This window comes from Eublepharis macularius, chromosome 19 (assembly GCF_028583425.1).
Source record: "Eublepharis macularius isolate TG4126 chromosome 19, MPM_Emac_v1.0, whole genome shotgun sequence".
NCBI lineage: Eukaryota > Metazoa > Chordata > Lepidosauria > Squamata > Eublepharidae > Eublepharis > Eublepharis macularius.
The window spans coordinates 16,348,397-16,362,939 of record NC_072808.1 but is presented as its reverse complement, the minus strand read 5'-3'; the positions used below and the strand labels follow the sequence as shown (position 1 = coordinate 16,362,939).

The following is a 14,543-nucleotide window of genomic DNA, read 5'->3' as shown; positions in this document are numbered from 1 at the left end:
ACAAGTTGCAAAGTAGTAGAGTCCAGTAGCACCTTTAAGACTAACCAACTTAATTGTAGCATAAGCTCTCGAGAACCACAGCTCTCTTCATCAGATGCATCTGACGAAGAGAGCTGTGGTTCTCGAAAGTGTATGCTACAATTAAGTTGGTTAGTCTTAAAGGTGCTACTGGACTACTATTTTGCAACCACAGAGTAACACAGATAACTCCTCTGGATCTATGAATAACACAAGGTCCCTTGGTCTACCATGTTCGGTATTATCTTCTCACTCTCCAGGGTCTGGGGGTGGGGACGTCTATTCACATCACCGACCATCTGATCCTTTGGACAAGGATTGAATGTGGAACCTTTTGTATACAAAGCCGAGGCTTTGCCACTGAGCCACTAAACTTCCCATTTTACAGATGGGGAAAACTGAGGCTAAAAGATCCCCTCTTCCCACAGCCACTCTGTGGCCACTTAAAAGGAGACTTGAAACTCAGGTTCATCTCTCTGCTGGATCGCGCTGGCAGAATCTGTTGCAGGATAAAAGATTTATCTGCCTCCTGCATAAAAAAGGAAGTTGATCATGTTGTGGGTGGGTGAATATCTGAGTGTCTAGATGTAAAGTTGCAAAGAAAAAATCTGTTTAAATATCCCTGCTCTCTAACGCTTGCTAGAACTGTAGGTTTTTTTCCTCCTCTCCGCTCAAAACAAAAGGAGAAATTGTTGGGGGGGGGGGGTTGGTGAGTGCATGTTGATTTTTTTATAGATTTTATTTAAGAAGTAGAAAAAAAACAATTGATAGTGCATAGAACCTTATACAGAAAGCTATTAAATAAATCTAACAGATTATATATGCTGCAAATACATTGAATAATAATAACAATACATTGTAGTACCTACAAAATATGAGTAAAATATATGAACTATTTTTTTCTTTCACACCCCTTCCTCAGTTCCAAGCAGATAGACCACAGCAATATAGATTATACTTCCACCTATCCTGCATAAATGAGACTATAAGCAGCTATATAGTATTTATCAACATTAGATTTATATTTGTTCAAAACAAAGCAAAACTTCACAATCAAATTTATAGACAACTAAGGAAAAAAAACAATAAAAAATTCCCCCTGTCAACAATGAGTTAATTTATTTTTATGGTACTTTATCTACAATTAGCAAACTAATCTTCAGTAAAAGAATGAGTTGTTATTTATAACTTTTTATTTTTATTAAAAGCGTGTAACTTACAAAACAGTACATTTCCAAACTTCAACTGATGCTTGTTACAGATTTGTCATTATCTATGTAAATAACCATTAGCTTGTATTTAAAAATATAAGACAAACAAAACAGTATTTGCGGCAGAAACACTATTAATATAATCTTCTACTAAGTAAATTCACCACAGTCCCGACATTTCCATATCAATAGCTTCTTGATAAGGTAGTTTTGTTAACAAAAGTTCATTTTTAGAAAGAAATTCCAGAAATGATTCCCATTTAGCATAAAAGTTCGAAATACCTGTGGGATTAGCCTAGGGTTACCAACCTCCAGGTAGTGGCTGGAGATCTCCTGGAATTACAACTGGTCTCCAGGCCACAGAGATCAGTTCACCTGGAAAAAAGGGCTACTTTGGCGGGTGGACTCTATGGAATTATGCCATGCCAAGGTCCTTTCCCTCCCTAAACCCCACTTTCTCCAGGTTTCACCCCCCAGATCTCCAGGAATTTCCCAACTTGGAGCTGGCAACCCTAGATTAGCCTGTAGATACAGCTTTTCAGTTATTTTCTCCATTAACAAAAAATCCCATACCTTATTAAACCATGTGTTAGTTGTAAGTATTGCGTGTGATTTCCAATATAATGCCAATGATGTTTTAGCTGCGTGGAATAATGTGGTTATTAGGTCTTTTCTAATGGAAGGTATATTCTGATCTTTTCAAATATCCAAACAAAATAATTTCTGGTTTCAGAGGTATCTTTGGTTTTTCAGCTTCACTTCTGCTTTTGAGTGACATTAAAAGTTTATTTTGGTGTATTTAGTAACTCCATTTTCACCATTTTGGTACTCAGAGAACAGTGGGTTGATGGGAACTGGAACAGCTTGATTTTTTAAAAAAACCCTCCCCAGAAAAAGAGAGCCTAGGAGTTAGAGTCAGGATTTGAAATAAGTGTGTCATTTCTGACTGGCAAAGGGCTGGGTCCCTAAACCAAATGTCATTACAGGTGTGCGGAGGCTGGTTGTGTTTCGTGGGGGGGGGCGGTTTGAAAGGCTGTCCCTATATGTTCAGAGGCACTTTCTTTGCTGAGTGCTTCAGCTATTCAGGAGCAAGTCCAAGAACATTGAAAATATATTCAAAGGGAAATTGTTTTGCCCAAACACTCCCTATTCTAGAGATTAGATATTTGCTGTTATTGCTGCATAGTTGAATGTGTTTAGATTCCATCAGTTTAAATCTACCCCAGTTCTAGTTACTATATATTGCTATGGTTATGTTGGTTGTTTAAACTGTTGTTTTCTTCTTTATTGTTGGAAAAAAATAAATAATAAGTAAAAAAAAAGAAAATACATTCAAGGGTTTGCAAAACAGTAAAGAGTCCAGTAGCACCTTTAAAACTAACCAACTTTATTGTAGCATAAGCTTTCGAGAATCACAGCTGTCTTTGTCAGATGCATCGGATGAAGAGAGCTGTGGTTCTTGAAAGCTTATGCTACAATAAAGTTAGTCTTAAAGGTGTTACTGGACTCTACTGTTTTGCAACTACAGACTAACACGGCCAACTTCTCTGATTCGAGGGTTTGAAGAGTTTCGACTCTTTAATGAAATCCTTCCTAGAAGCCTGGATTCCTGGGGTGTAAACTTTTTGGGAGAGGAATCTGCTTCGGAAATGAATGGTTGCTGAGACAAGGGGAAGGGAGGGGGTAGGAAATTGCTACCTTGGGTCTCCAGGAGGAGGACGTGTTGAGTCCTGCCCAGTTTGACTCCTGTCTGGGGATTAGGTGAACTTTTGCCTTGGGCTGCCAGCGAGGATGACGTGACCAGGTGTCGCAAGGATTTCCGGGGAAGGGCCCCACCTGTTGAACTCTGCCCAGGCATTACAGTCCCAGCTCATAAAAATACCATCTCGTCCTGCCAACCTGGCTCTCACCTCCAGATTGGCCCTGTTGTCTTTCTCGCAGTCCCAAACGCCCACATACTCCCGTAAGAATAAGCCAGTGGTGGAGTCTGCTGGACCCAGCAGGCATACGTTCACATTCCAACGTATGCTGTCTCAGTTTTCTCCATCTGTAGAATGGGAACAATAGCAATTTAGTAGTGTGAGGATCTAACCAACTACATCGCTCAGTCTCACCTAATTTCTCTCCTTACTACTGCCCCTGCCTCTTATGGCTTGTGTCTAGGCAGGTCATACGATCCTAAGCATAGGCTTTTTGGGTGGTCAAAGGACCCCCCCCCCTCTTTTTCACCGTGGAAACGCAGGTTGGAGTCAGCTCAGAAAAGATGGAGCTATTTAGCTACCTGATTCCAACCCTGTGTGCATTTCTGTGTGGCTGGTGGCCTACGCTTAGATTATTCCGTGTCTCCATTTCATGCAAACACAGTGTGCGATACTGAGCATGGAATTTGGCATTCCAAATTATATTATATGTTAACCTATTTATGGAATTTAACAATTTAGTAGTGAAATCCTAAGCAGAGTTACTGTGGTCTAAGCCCATTGATTTTAGTGGGCTTGTGTGTGTTATGTGCCGTCAGGTTGCCTCCGACCTATGGCGACTCTATGAATGAAAGACCTTCAGAACGTCTTATCATTAACAGACTTGCTCAGATCCTGCAAACGAGAGGACATGGCTTCTTTGATTGAGTCCAGCCATCTCGTTTTAGGTCTTCCTCTTTTCCTACTGCCTTCCACTTTTCCTAGCATTATTGACTTTATTCCAGAGAGTCTTGACTTCTCATGATGTGACCAAAGTACGATAGCCTTAGTTTTGTCATTTTAGCTTTTAGGGAGAATTCAGGCTTGATTTGATCTAGTACCCACTTATTTGTCTTTTTGGTATCCACAAAACTCTCCTCCAGCGCCACATTTCAAATGAATCAATTTTCTTCCTGTCAGCTAGACTGGAGTAACTCTGCCTAGGATTTCACTGTAAATGCTTTAGTTTTCCAAAAACAGAGAGAATACGAACTGCAAACTGCTGTACTCTTTGTTACCTTAGTGCGCGTTTCTTAGTTCTTGGCATCTGAAAGGTAGAGAAAAATAAAAGTTGAAAACAGAACGTAAATTCTATAGTAAACGAAACGAAGTGTGATATTTGGACCGAGACAGTCTCGTTTGGTCACAAGAGAACTAGCCGCATATTTGAACATTAGGTTAAACTCCGTAACATTGAACAGATCAACATCTTCAAATGCCACACACATTATAGCGTGCTAATTGTGGTCCCAAGTGAGTCACGGTTAAATGAAAAATAGATCCGTGGAAATATTGTGTATGTCTATCGTGCACACAGCAACGATCACTCTCTAATGTAGTGGATTGTATTACATTTAAAAAAAAATCTCATACTCTTTTTAGTGACTGAAACCTTAATCTTAAAAACATGTTTCACTCATTCCTCCTTTGGAATGAAATATTCCTCCTTTGGATTTCATAAGGTTTTTTCGTTCAGTGTTCTCCCAAATTTCCAATGCTTTTGCTGGAAAAAATGGGGGGGGGGAGGTTGGAAAGAGGGGAACGGGCCTCTCCACTAATTTTTCTTGCTTTTTTCTAAACCCTCATATCCTTATTTCTGAGGCCCATAATGGCATCTTCTCGCCTCCACCTCCAATCCCAGATTTGCCGTCTAGAGCCTTAAGCCTCCACCCCGACATTTTGTTTTTGGTAAACAACTTTAGCAGGGCAGTCGGAAGCACTCGGGTTGACTTTGTTTGTGCAGATCTGCCAGGCGCACGTTGTTATTACCGATGGCCACACGCAGCTTTGCCTTCTGCTGCTGCGGCACCTCCGTGATCCACTCCCTGAGAACAGGCAGGCAGCCGAGGCTGGGAGCGGTGAGGAGGAAGGTGTTGACACAAAACAGTCATGGAAAAGGAATTGGCTGCTATAGTTTCAAGAGCCTGCAAAAAGAAAATAAGCCAGAGGCAGAGGCAAAAAAATGTGTCCTGCCCCCTCCCTTCTAGTTCCCGCACTGCAGGGCTAATAATGTTCGTGGAGGGACAGAAATGGTGTGCGTGCGGCTTTTTGCTGTCTGGGTTCACCTTTGGTTTGGCCTTCTTTGCCAGCATCCCAGGTATTCGGTTCTGCGGGGGGAAAGAGTCTTAAGTCCAAAGGCGGCGGAGGCATTCTGGTTCACGGAACTGTGCTGACACGTGGCTGCCCTACCTGAAAGGGACGTCGTTTGTGGTGTGATTCACAGAGAGCCACACTGATCTCCGCCGTGCCTGGGATTAGTTATGTAACTTGGGCCGTTTCCTAGCTGCGCTTTTCTCCGGACTCCCAGCTGGCCTTGGCCCTGGCTGTGGTCTCAGGGAAGCAGCTGTGGGCCTTGGCCCCGGACCAGAAAGAGAGGGAGGTAATCAGCTGCCCCCGGACTTCCCACTGTGCCTTGTTTATGGGGGTTATTTGCTGGCTTGGAGCAGAAAGGAAAGCTAGGGAAAGAGATCCTCGGCCTTCTTTTCCGGTAAGGCTACGAGCGAGCCTCAGGTAAAGAAGACAGGCAATTGCTGAATAGGGAGCCAGTGCAGTGAGAATGTTGGAGTCGGACCAGGGAGATGCAGGTTCAAATCTCCACTCCACCATGAAGCTCGCCTAGGGTTGCCAGGTCCAGGTTGAGAAATTCCTGGAGATTTGGGGGTGGAGCCTAGAGAGGGTGGGGTTTGGGGAATGGGAGGGGCCTCCGTGGGGTAGAATGCCTTAGAGTTCCCCCTTCAGAGCAGCCATTTTCTCCAGGGGAACGGGTCTCTGTGGCCTGGAGATCAGTTGTAATTCCGGGAGATCTCCGGCTACCACCTGGAGGCTGGCAACCCTACCAGCAAACCTTGGTCCACTCATTCTTTTGGTCTGCGCTACCTCACAAGGTAGTTGTGAGGATAAAATGGAGGAGGAAGAACCATTTTTAAAAATCACTTTCTATTCCACTTTTCTGCCATACACTCAAAGCAGACAGTAATGTGATAGGTGCTTCCCCACCCCCCTTTCAGGTTGCTCTTTCCTTCGGAGTAGGACGGCCCTCTATTAAGGAAGCAGTAAATGGGAGCAATCAACTTAATATATGCAAATGCTTGTTTAAATGTAGAGTGCTCCGTCGCAAGGGCTCAGCAAACTGCACACTTGAAAACATGTATATGAAACAGCCAATTAGAATCCAGTTGACTGTAATTGCTAAATGCAACCTCCATGTTCAGAGACAGCATACCTGCAATTAGTTAGACGCCTGGGGCAAGCAATATGTGTGAGCGCTTGTGTATGTGCATGCGCGCATGCGCATGTGTGCGCACCTGCCTCTGCCCCGCCTCACTTAGCTTTGCTGGGTATCAGCCAATCACTAATAAACACACACGATGCTTTAATCTAATGGACTCCCAACTTTTCAAGGCCCTGATACCGACTTTAACAGTTCCCTGTGGCCCCCCCATTAGAATGACAAGCGTGTGACATCAGAAATGACATCACAATCACATGGCAGGAATTGGAGGGGCCAGAGTGTCTCAACCTGCCTGTGCTAAAAAAGAATGCTCTCCACTGCTGGCAGTTTTGTAGCCCCTCTCTGTGTAATAATAATAATAACAACATTCAATTTATATACCGCCCTTCAGGACAACTTAATGCCCACTCACAGTGGTTTACAAAGCATGTTACTATTATCCCCACAACAAAACACCCTGTGAGGTGGGTGGGGCTGAGAGAGCTCTGAGAGAGCTGTGACTGGCCCAAGGTCACCCAGCTGGCTTCAAGTGGAGGAGTGGGGAATCAAACCCGGCTCTCCAGATTAGAGTCCCACGCTCTTTAACCACTACACCAGACTGGCTCTCTGTGTATGCGCGAAAAGAGACGGGCGTTCTTCCTGTCTGTGCATGCGCAGTAGCAGCCGGTTTTTCTAAAATGCAGCCCCACAATGGCAGCTTTGCTCAGCAGCTGCATGCCTCTAGGACCCACCTAAGGACCCCAACCCGCACATTGAAGACCACTGCGTGGTCTGATCCTGGCCTGAGCTATTCACGTGGTTCTTAATCAAAGGTGGCTGCAGCAGCCAGGAGTGAGCCAAGTCCCAATGTCGGTAAGACGCTGCCGAAGAACACCTTGCAGGCTGAAGGTTTGGTGATGGCCTCCATCCTGGGTCCTCCAAATTGTCTACGGGGAGTAGCGTGAGTGGCCAGTTGGGGGCATCGGTGATGGGAGAAGCAGTCTGCAAGACATCCGTTGAGCTTTTGGTTCAGGAGCGACAAGCCCAGCAGATGGCCCCGATCCTTCTGAGCTCACCCTCTTGACTTTGGCTGAGGGCCAAGCTACAAGTGACGAATGACGCTTGAACAGCAAGTGAATTGAGTGGAGCGCAAGTGAACAGGGAGAAATACGCTTGCCGTTCAAGTGTCATTCGTCACTTGTAGCTTCGCCTTGAGTTACTCCAAGTTCAACCAAACAAAGTGGGAAGCAGGCACTTAAACGAGAGAGAATCATCGCTGTCTGGTTAGCTAGCTCTCAGCCATTGCAGTCCTTGCTCAGTGACGGATAGGAAAAGGGCCAGGCTTCCACAAGCCAACTGGGATCTCCCCACCAAGCAGAAAGTCAGCTGCATTAATTACTATTTATACTCCGCCTTCTCCCAGGGAGGACCCAAAGCAGCTTCCATCATTCTCTCCTCCGTTTTCTCCTCTCCTCTGTTTTATCCTCACAACAACCCTGTGAGGTAGGTTAGGCTGAGGGAGTGTGACTGGCCCAAGGTCACATATGGTTGAGGCCAGTATTAGGACCATCATTGAGCCTCCCGTCTCCTTCTCCTATCCCATGACATCCCGTCCGTCCGGGTGTCTCCCTCTTTGTATTTGAGGGCAGGAATCTGCAATAGGCCTCCTGAGTCATGATTTTATGATATGATTTTAATTGTATATATATAATTATGTATTTTCTGACTGTTGTACCCCGTCCTGAGCCCGCTTGTGGGGAGGGCGGGCTAAATACCAAATAAAGTAAAAGTAAAGTAAGTCACCCAACAAGCTTCCGTGGCAGAGCGGGGATTTGAACCGGGCTTTCTCAGATCCTAGTCCGGCATTGTAGCCACTGCACCACTCTGTTTCCCCAACATTGAAGGATCGTGAAAGACTTCTGAAAACCCAGATAGGCTCAATCCGGGGCTGCTTCCTTTATCAATGTTTCGTTGAAAGTTGCCAACCAAGGCCACAAAGTGCAGTCTCGGTACCACACCTGGGGCTGGGCTGGCACGGCTTGGGCAAAACGCTACCAAGCCCTTTGTTGCCGCAATCTGCCGGTTTGCACGTGCGCACACGCCCTGGGTGATGAGTTCTTTTTGTTCTTGCTTTTCTGCTGAGCTCCTTTACCCTCCACTTTGGGAAGGCACTCGGGTGCCCTTGTTGACGGCTTCTCCTTTCTCCCCGTGGCAGTAACCCACGGAGACATCCTCCATCCCGGAGTTTCTGATGACCTGATGAGCCGTGGTGCAAGGTGATCTCCCCTTGGAAGCTGAGCTGTCCCTCCCAGCGATGGAGGTGAAGGGGCAGCTGATCAACTCCTCCAGCTACAGCTCTTCTGGTAACTAACTTTCCTTCCTTCTTTTATTCTCACCTGCGTCCAGCAGGTATCTGGTCACTCCCCTTCCTCTCACATCTGCATTCGGTGAGATTTGAACCCATGACCCTTCATGTATCGTGGGGCCCGCAGTGATTCTTAACAGCCCGTTCTGTGCTTTTTCTCTGCAGAGGCTTTGCAGCGGGAGCTTTGCCCCCGAATCCGACTGGAGCGGGTTCAAGAGCTACTGGAGAAGCAGCGGGCGCTTCAGCAGGTGCTGAGCCTACGCCTGAAGGAGCTGCGCCGCGTTTGTATGCAGGAAGCGGTGAGTCCTGGGTGAGGGGCTAGACAAGGGGTGGGCAACTGGGAAAGTGTGGCTTCTAGTCCCGTGAGTAGCCATTGCAGAGTCTAGAGAACTTCAGTCGAGCTGGGTCAAAATAATAATGTTTCGTTTAGACTGCCGTGTGTTCAAAATGTTACCTTGCTGTAAGGTCAGTATTCTTGTCCCCATTTTAATAATAATAACATTCGATTTATATACCGCCCTTCAGGACAACTTGACACCCATTCAGAGCGGTTTACAAAGTGTGTTATGATTATCCTCATGACAATCACCCTGTGAGGTGGGTGGGGCTGAGAGAGCTCTGAAAGAGCTGTGACTGACCTAAGGCGGCTTCAAGTGGAGGAGTGGGAAATCAAACCTGGCTCTCCAGATTAGAGTCCTGCCGCTCTTAATCACTACACCAAAGTGGCTCTCAAATTTTGCAGATGATGTGGGTGGAAGGGGATGAGACTAAGAGAAGGTGGCTTTGGGTCACTTTCTTGCTTTATGGCTTCGAATCTGGGATTTCCTGGATGAACAACACATCCGTTAGCTGCTAAGCTACACTACTTTGTAAATCCAGACATTCCTTCTTTTATTAGGCAAGTTTCTTGCATTAATTCACAATCTTGATTTCCACCCCTCCTCCAAGGAGATTAAGGTGAGTCCTGAGCTCAGCTGAGTCCCATTTTCTCCTTCACAACAATCCTGTGAGGTTGGTTATGCTGGAACAGAACAAATGCCTCACAGTCTCGTTTGTGAGTTTCATGGCCTGAATGGTGAACTGAGCCCAGGTCTCCACAATTCAAGTTTCTGTATCATAACTACTACACCCTACTGGTTCTTGCGCTTATATATATAGAGGAGAGTAAAAATCTGGCAGTGAATAGGCAGCTAGAATCCAAATGGGGGAAAGGTTTGGAAACCCAGTAATTGTTCATCCTTTAATGAAACACAAGGAGCAGAAGGAACCTGTGAAATGCCTTGGAAAGAATCTTCTGTAATGTGGGTGCCATAACTGAGAAGGCCCTGATCTTTTGCCCGATAAAGTATGGCACAGGAAGCTGAAAATTTAGGGAGTGATATATGAGAGGAGGTCCTCCTTGAACTATTCAGGGCCTAATCCACTTTGGGTTTTGATGATGCTCGCGAACTGGTCATGAGATCGCAATGCGGAGAATATTGTGCGAAGCACACAAAGCTAGGGACCCATTCCTAATGTGTGTGTAGGCTGCAAAATTTCCACCATTCTTGGTGCAGACCTTTTAAATGGAATCACAGATTATGGGTGCCTCTCTTCAACTTGTCAGGATTAAGTAATGCCCTTTGCTTCACCCTCCTGTTGCCAGGAACTGACCGGAAAGTTGCCCCCGGAGTACCCCCTGGAGCCAGGCGAAAGACCTCAGCCTGTGCGGAGGAGGAGGCCAGCCCCTACCTATCGGATCACTGCTGCCCTAAAGAATGAGGTGAGTGGCCAGCAGAGAGAGAGAGGGTAGGAGCCTGGAGGGTTTGGAAGGCGGTGCTGACGGGCCCTCCTCTCTCACAGGAAGCGCCCTCCCTGGAGGAGCTGGCCCGCGACTTGGCACTGCAGCAGCAAGTGGTCGAGGCCGCTCGGCGCCTGGCCGTTGCCCCGGAGCTGACAGCCGAGCAGCGTCGCCGTCGGAGGCAGGTCCAGGCGGATGCCGCCCAGCGCCTCCGGGAGCTTGAGGTCCAGGTAGTCGAGTGCCGGGTGCGGCTAAGCAAAGGGCCCCCTCAGAGGGGTAGCCACGGTGAGTTGAGGCATGACTGTTCTCCCCAGGGCTTTTTTTTCCTGGGAAAAGAGGCGGTGGAACTCAAGACCACACAATGACGTCACTTTGGGTCAGCTGGAACAAGGGGGGAGTTTTTAAAAGTTTAAATCGCCCTCGGTGAAAATGGTCACATGGCTGGTGGCCCCGCCCCCTGATCTCCAGACAGAGGGGAGTTTGGATTGCCCTCCACGCCGCTTGACGGCGCGGAGGGCAGTCTAAACTCCCCTCTGTCTGGAGATCAGGGGGCGGGGCCACCAGCCATGTGACCATTTTTAAGAGGTGCCGGACCTCTGTTCCACCGCGTTCCAGCTGAAAAAAAGCCCTGGTTCTCTCTAAAGGTGGTCTCTTTGCTCTAAACCTCCATCTGGTTTTATTCATCACTCCCCCCAAATAGGACGAGAATAGTCTTTAGTTCCCCTCTCCTCTGAACTCCCATTTTCTTCTGTCTCTCCCCTTCCCCTTTTCACATATTGGATGACTCATTAAAACTTCAAATGTGTGTGTATGTGCCCTCAAGTCACAGTCCATTTATGGCAACCCCCAGCAAGGGGCTTTCAGGGCAAGTGTGAAGCAGAGGTGCCTTCCTTTTCAGAACCTTCTTTGGTGGTGGCTGTCCATCAAAGAACTGACCCTGCTTAGCTTCCGAGGGTTGACGAGGCCGGGCTATATCATGCCACTGTCCCTCCTCAAACTTTAAATACATGTGTATAGGATCCAGGACTGCTGAGGGAATCCCTGCTTCCTGGAAATATAAAGCTGGCTTATAGAATCCTTTTTTATATGTGGCGTGGGAATTTGCAGCACTGCCCGCCATGCCTTTCTAGTGTTTTATGTATCTAATCACCCGGTCGTGGTTTTTCATCTGCGTGTTCTCTTTCTCCCTCTCTTCCTCTCATCTGCACCCTCAATTTTTTTAAAAAAAGACGAAGCTTTTCATTCGGAGAGCAGCTCTCTTTCAGAATCAGCCAGTCACGAAAACGGTAAGCGTGTCCAGAATCTTGTGTTTCATTTCTTAGAGCAAAGAGGCTCCTTAACACTGGTCTTGAAAAATGTTTACTTTCCTCCCCAGCGAGTGAAGAAGTCAACTGTGGCTGTTTCCACACACGTTGAATAATGCACTTTTAATGCACTTTAGCAGTCCTTTGGAAGTGGATTTTTTGTTCCATGCATGGAAAAGCAGTTCCAAACGTCCACTAAAGTGTATTGAAAGTGGATTATCCAACGTGTGTGGAAGCAGCCCATGTGTGGAACAAAAAATCCACTTCCAAAGGATTGCTAAATTGCATTGAAAGTGCATTATTCAACGTGTGTGGAAATGGCCTCACACATGAAAACCCAATTCCAAATGATCACTAAAGAGCATTGAAAGTGCATTATCCAGTGTGTGTGGAAGCAGCCTATCACCCTCTGGGATCAGTTTGACAACCGCATGCTGTATTTGACTCGCAGATATTTATTTTATGTCATTTATGATCCGCCTTTCTCATTGAGACTCAATGAGTGTGAAAGTAGTACAGTTAGTATCGAGGACAATTTCATAAACAATGCCATAGGGTAAATAAATGCAAGTTTACAAAGACATAGCATTAGCAAGAATCCAATACAGAGCTGAAGAAATGCTGAATAGAGATGGGCATGAACCATCGTGAAAACGTCACTTCCAGTCCAGCAAATCACCACTTCCAAGTCTGCAGAAAGCCCATCCCCCATTGCTTAGGAAACTGCTCGGCGCCAAGCTGTCTGCAGTGATGAACTAAAAATCAAACCAAACGAACCAGCCTAAGGTTCGTGACAGTTCGTCAGAAACGGGCTCTGATGAACTGCCAGTTCGTGAACCACAAACCAGCCCGGTTGGTGCCAAACTTTGGTTCGTATTTTGGTTCGTGCCCATCTCTAATGCTGAAACAGAACAAAAGCAATTCTAGGGCTGACGTAGAAGCACGTATTTAAAGCAACAGATAGTACGTAAGGCAACATAGTGGTGAATATCTATGGTGAATATTTTTGCAGGCAATTTTAATGCATGTTCTGGTACTGCCCTAGAAGTCTTTCATTCTGCGTCTCCGGGAAAATTAATGAAAGAAGCAAGTTGTTTTAATCCTCCTTATAGATCATCTAAGAATAAGATCAATCCATCTGGTAAACTAATGGCTGAAAGTAGAGAGAGAAGAAAATTGATTATTTTAAATGGCCTTAAGGAGAGAGTGAATTGCTGTGAGTTTACCTGTTTGAACAACTTTGGGGCGTTATTCTTATCTCTGCTGATTCTTAGAGCAAGAAATTATGGGAGTGCAGAGGACAGTGAGGGGTAGTGGGGAGGGATGTGGCCATGGACTAGGTCAGTATCTATATAAAATGAGAATTGCTGAAGATTAAAACTTGCCTAGGAACCTAAATTTGAGTCCATACTGAGAGAGGGTGAGGCAGAACCACTCTGTATGTGCTCAGAGGCAATATCCTCTGCAGCCAGCTTCAAACGTTGAAGGGCTTTAGGCCGGTGTGGGTTTTTGATCTGTGTAAAACCCAGCTGTGGAAAGCCGAATCTGAAAACAGAGTCCTGGTCCAAATTAAACGTGGATCTTATTTGATTTATATTCCGCCCTCCCCACACCAGCAGATTCAGGGCGGATTACAACCATATACAATTAAAATACATTAAATAATTGATACCAGTTAGAACCATAAAACAGTCAAAGTTACACAGTTAGAAATACATATATATACACAGGGGTCATTTCGTAGAAAAAGCTAGAGGAATGTATTAGCATAACTCATTAGCTACGCCCTTGCCATCACCAAAAGTGTGTCATTAGCATAACTGATTTGCATATGCCACACCCCCTGGCCTCACCTATCCTGGCTGTTTTGGACCCAATCCTGGCTATTCAGGGCCGAAATTGGGCCCAAAATGGCAAAAAGGGGCTGAAAATGGGCCCAAAACGGTCAAGACTGGGCCACTGCTGAGTGGGAGAGTGATCCACCACCCGTCAGAGACCTGATCCTGACCGTTTTGGCCCCAATCCAGGCTGAAACGAACCCAAAACGGCCGAGAGTCAGGTGGGCGGGGCCACCAGACGTGTGACCTCTTTGGGGAACTGCCGGAACTGCGCTCCTGTGACTTCCCCCTTGAAATGAGCCCTGTATATACATAATCTGAGGCAATGGAATCCCTTTGGGTTGTAAGAGAATTCCAGAATGGTGTAATGACTAAAGTGTTGGACTAGAATCTGGGAGATGCAGGTTCGAATCACCACTCTACCGTGGGTAGCTTTCTGGGTGATCTTGGGCCAGTTATACCCTTTCAGCCTAATCTACTTCGCAAGGTTGTTGTGAGGATAATTTGTAGGAGAGAATAACGTAAGCTGCCTTGGATCCCGATTGCGGAGAAAGGTAAAGTATAAGTGAAGAAAGTAAATAAATAAATTGCAGCATCCTTTAAAGTCCCTACAGGAGATAATGTTGGGAGGAGGAAAAGGTGTGGCCTGGAGGTGCTGTCAATCAGCTCAGAGGGTGGGAACACAGAGCCTGCATTTGCTTTGTAGGGGCAGGATCCGCCTCCTGGCTCAGCCAGTGACTAAGCAACTTTATTGTAGCATAAGCTTTCGAGAACCACAGCTCTCTTTGTCAGATCTGACGAAGAGCGCTGTGGTTCTCGAAAGCTTATGTTACAATAAAGTTGCTTAGTCTTAAAGGT

The 14,543-nt window shown here is 46.1% G+C and overlaps 1 protein-coding gene across 3 annotated transcripts in view; it reads left to right on the top strand.

Moving 5' to 3' along the window:
- Positions 1-14,543, top strand: part of CCDC120 (coiled-coil domain containing 120) — a 42,729-nt gene that overhangs the window by 20,969 nt on the left and 7,217 nt on the right. For 2 of the 3 annotated variants that reach the window (XM_055003929.1, XM_055003930.1), the window contains exons 2-6: positions 8,614-8,761; positions 8,929-9,062; positions 10,409-10,525; positions 10,606-10,828; positions 11,773-11,829. In XM_055003929.1, coding sequence (XP_054859904.1) covers positions 8,713-8,761; positions 8,929-9,062; positions 10,409-10,525; positions 10,606-10,828; positions 11,773-11,829 — 580 coding nt within the window. In that variant the 5' untranslated portion in view covers positions 8,614-8,712. Of the gene's footprint in view, positions 1-8,613; positions 8,762-8,928; positions 9,063-10,408; positions 10,526-10,605; positions 10,829-11,772; positions 11,834-14,543 lie in introns of all 3 variants that reach the window. The other variant, XM_055003931.1, reaches the window with a different exon arrangement.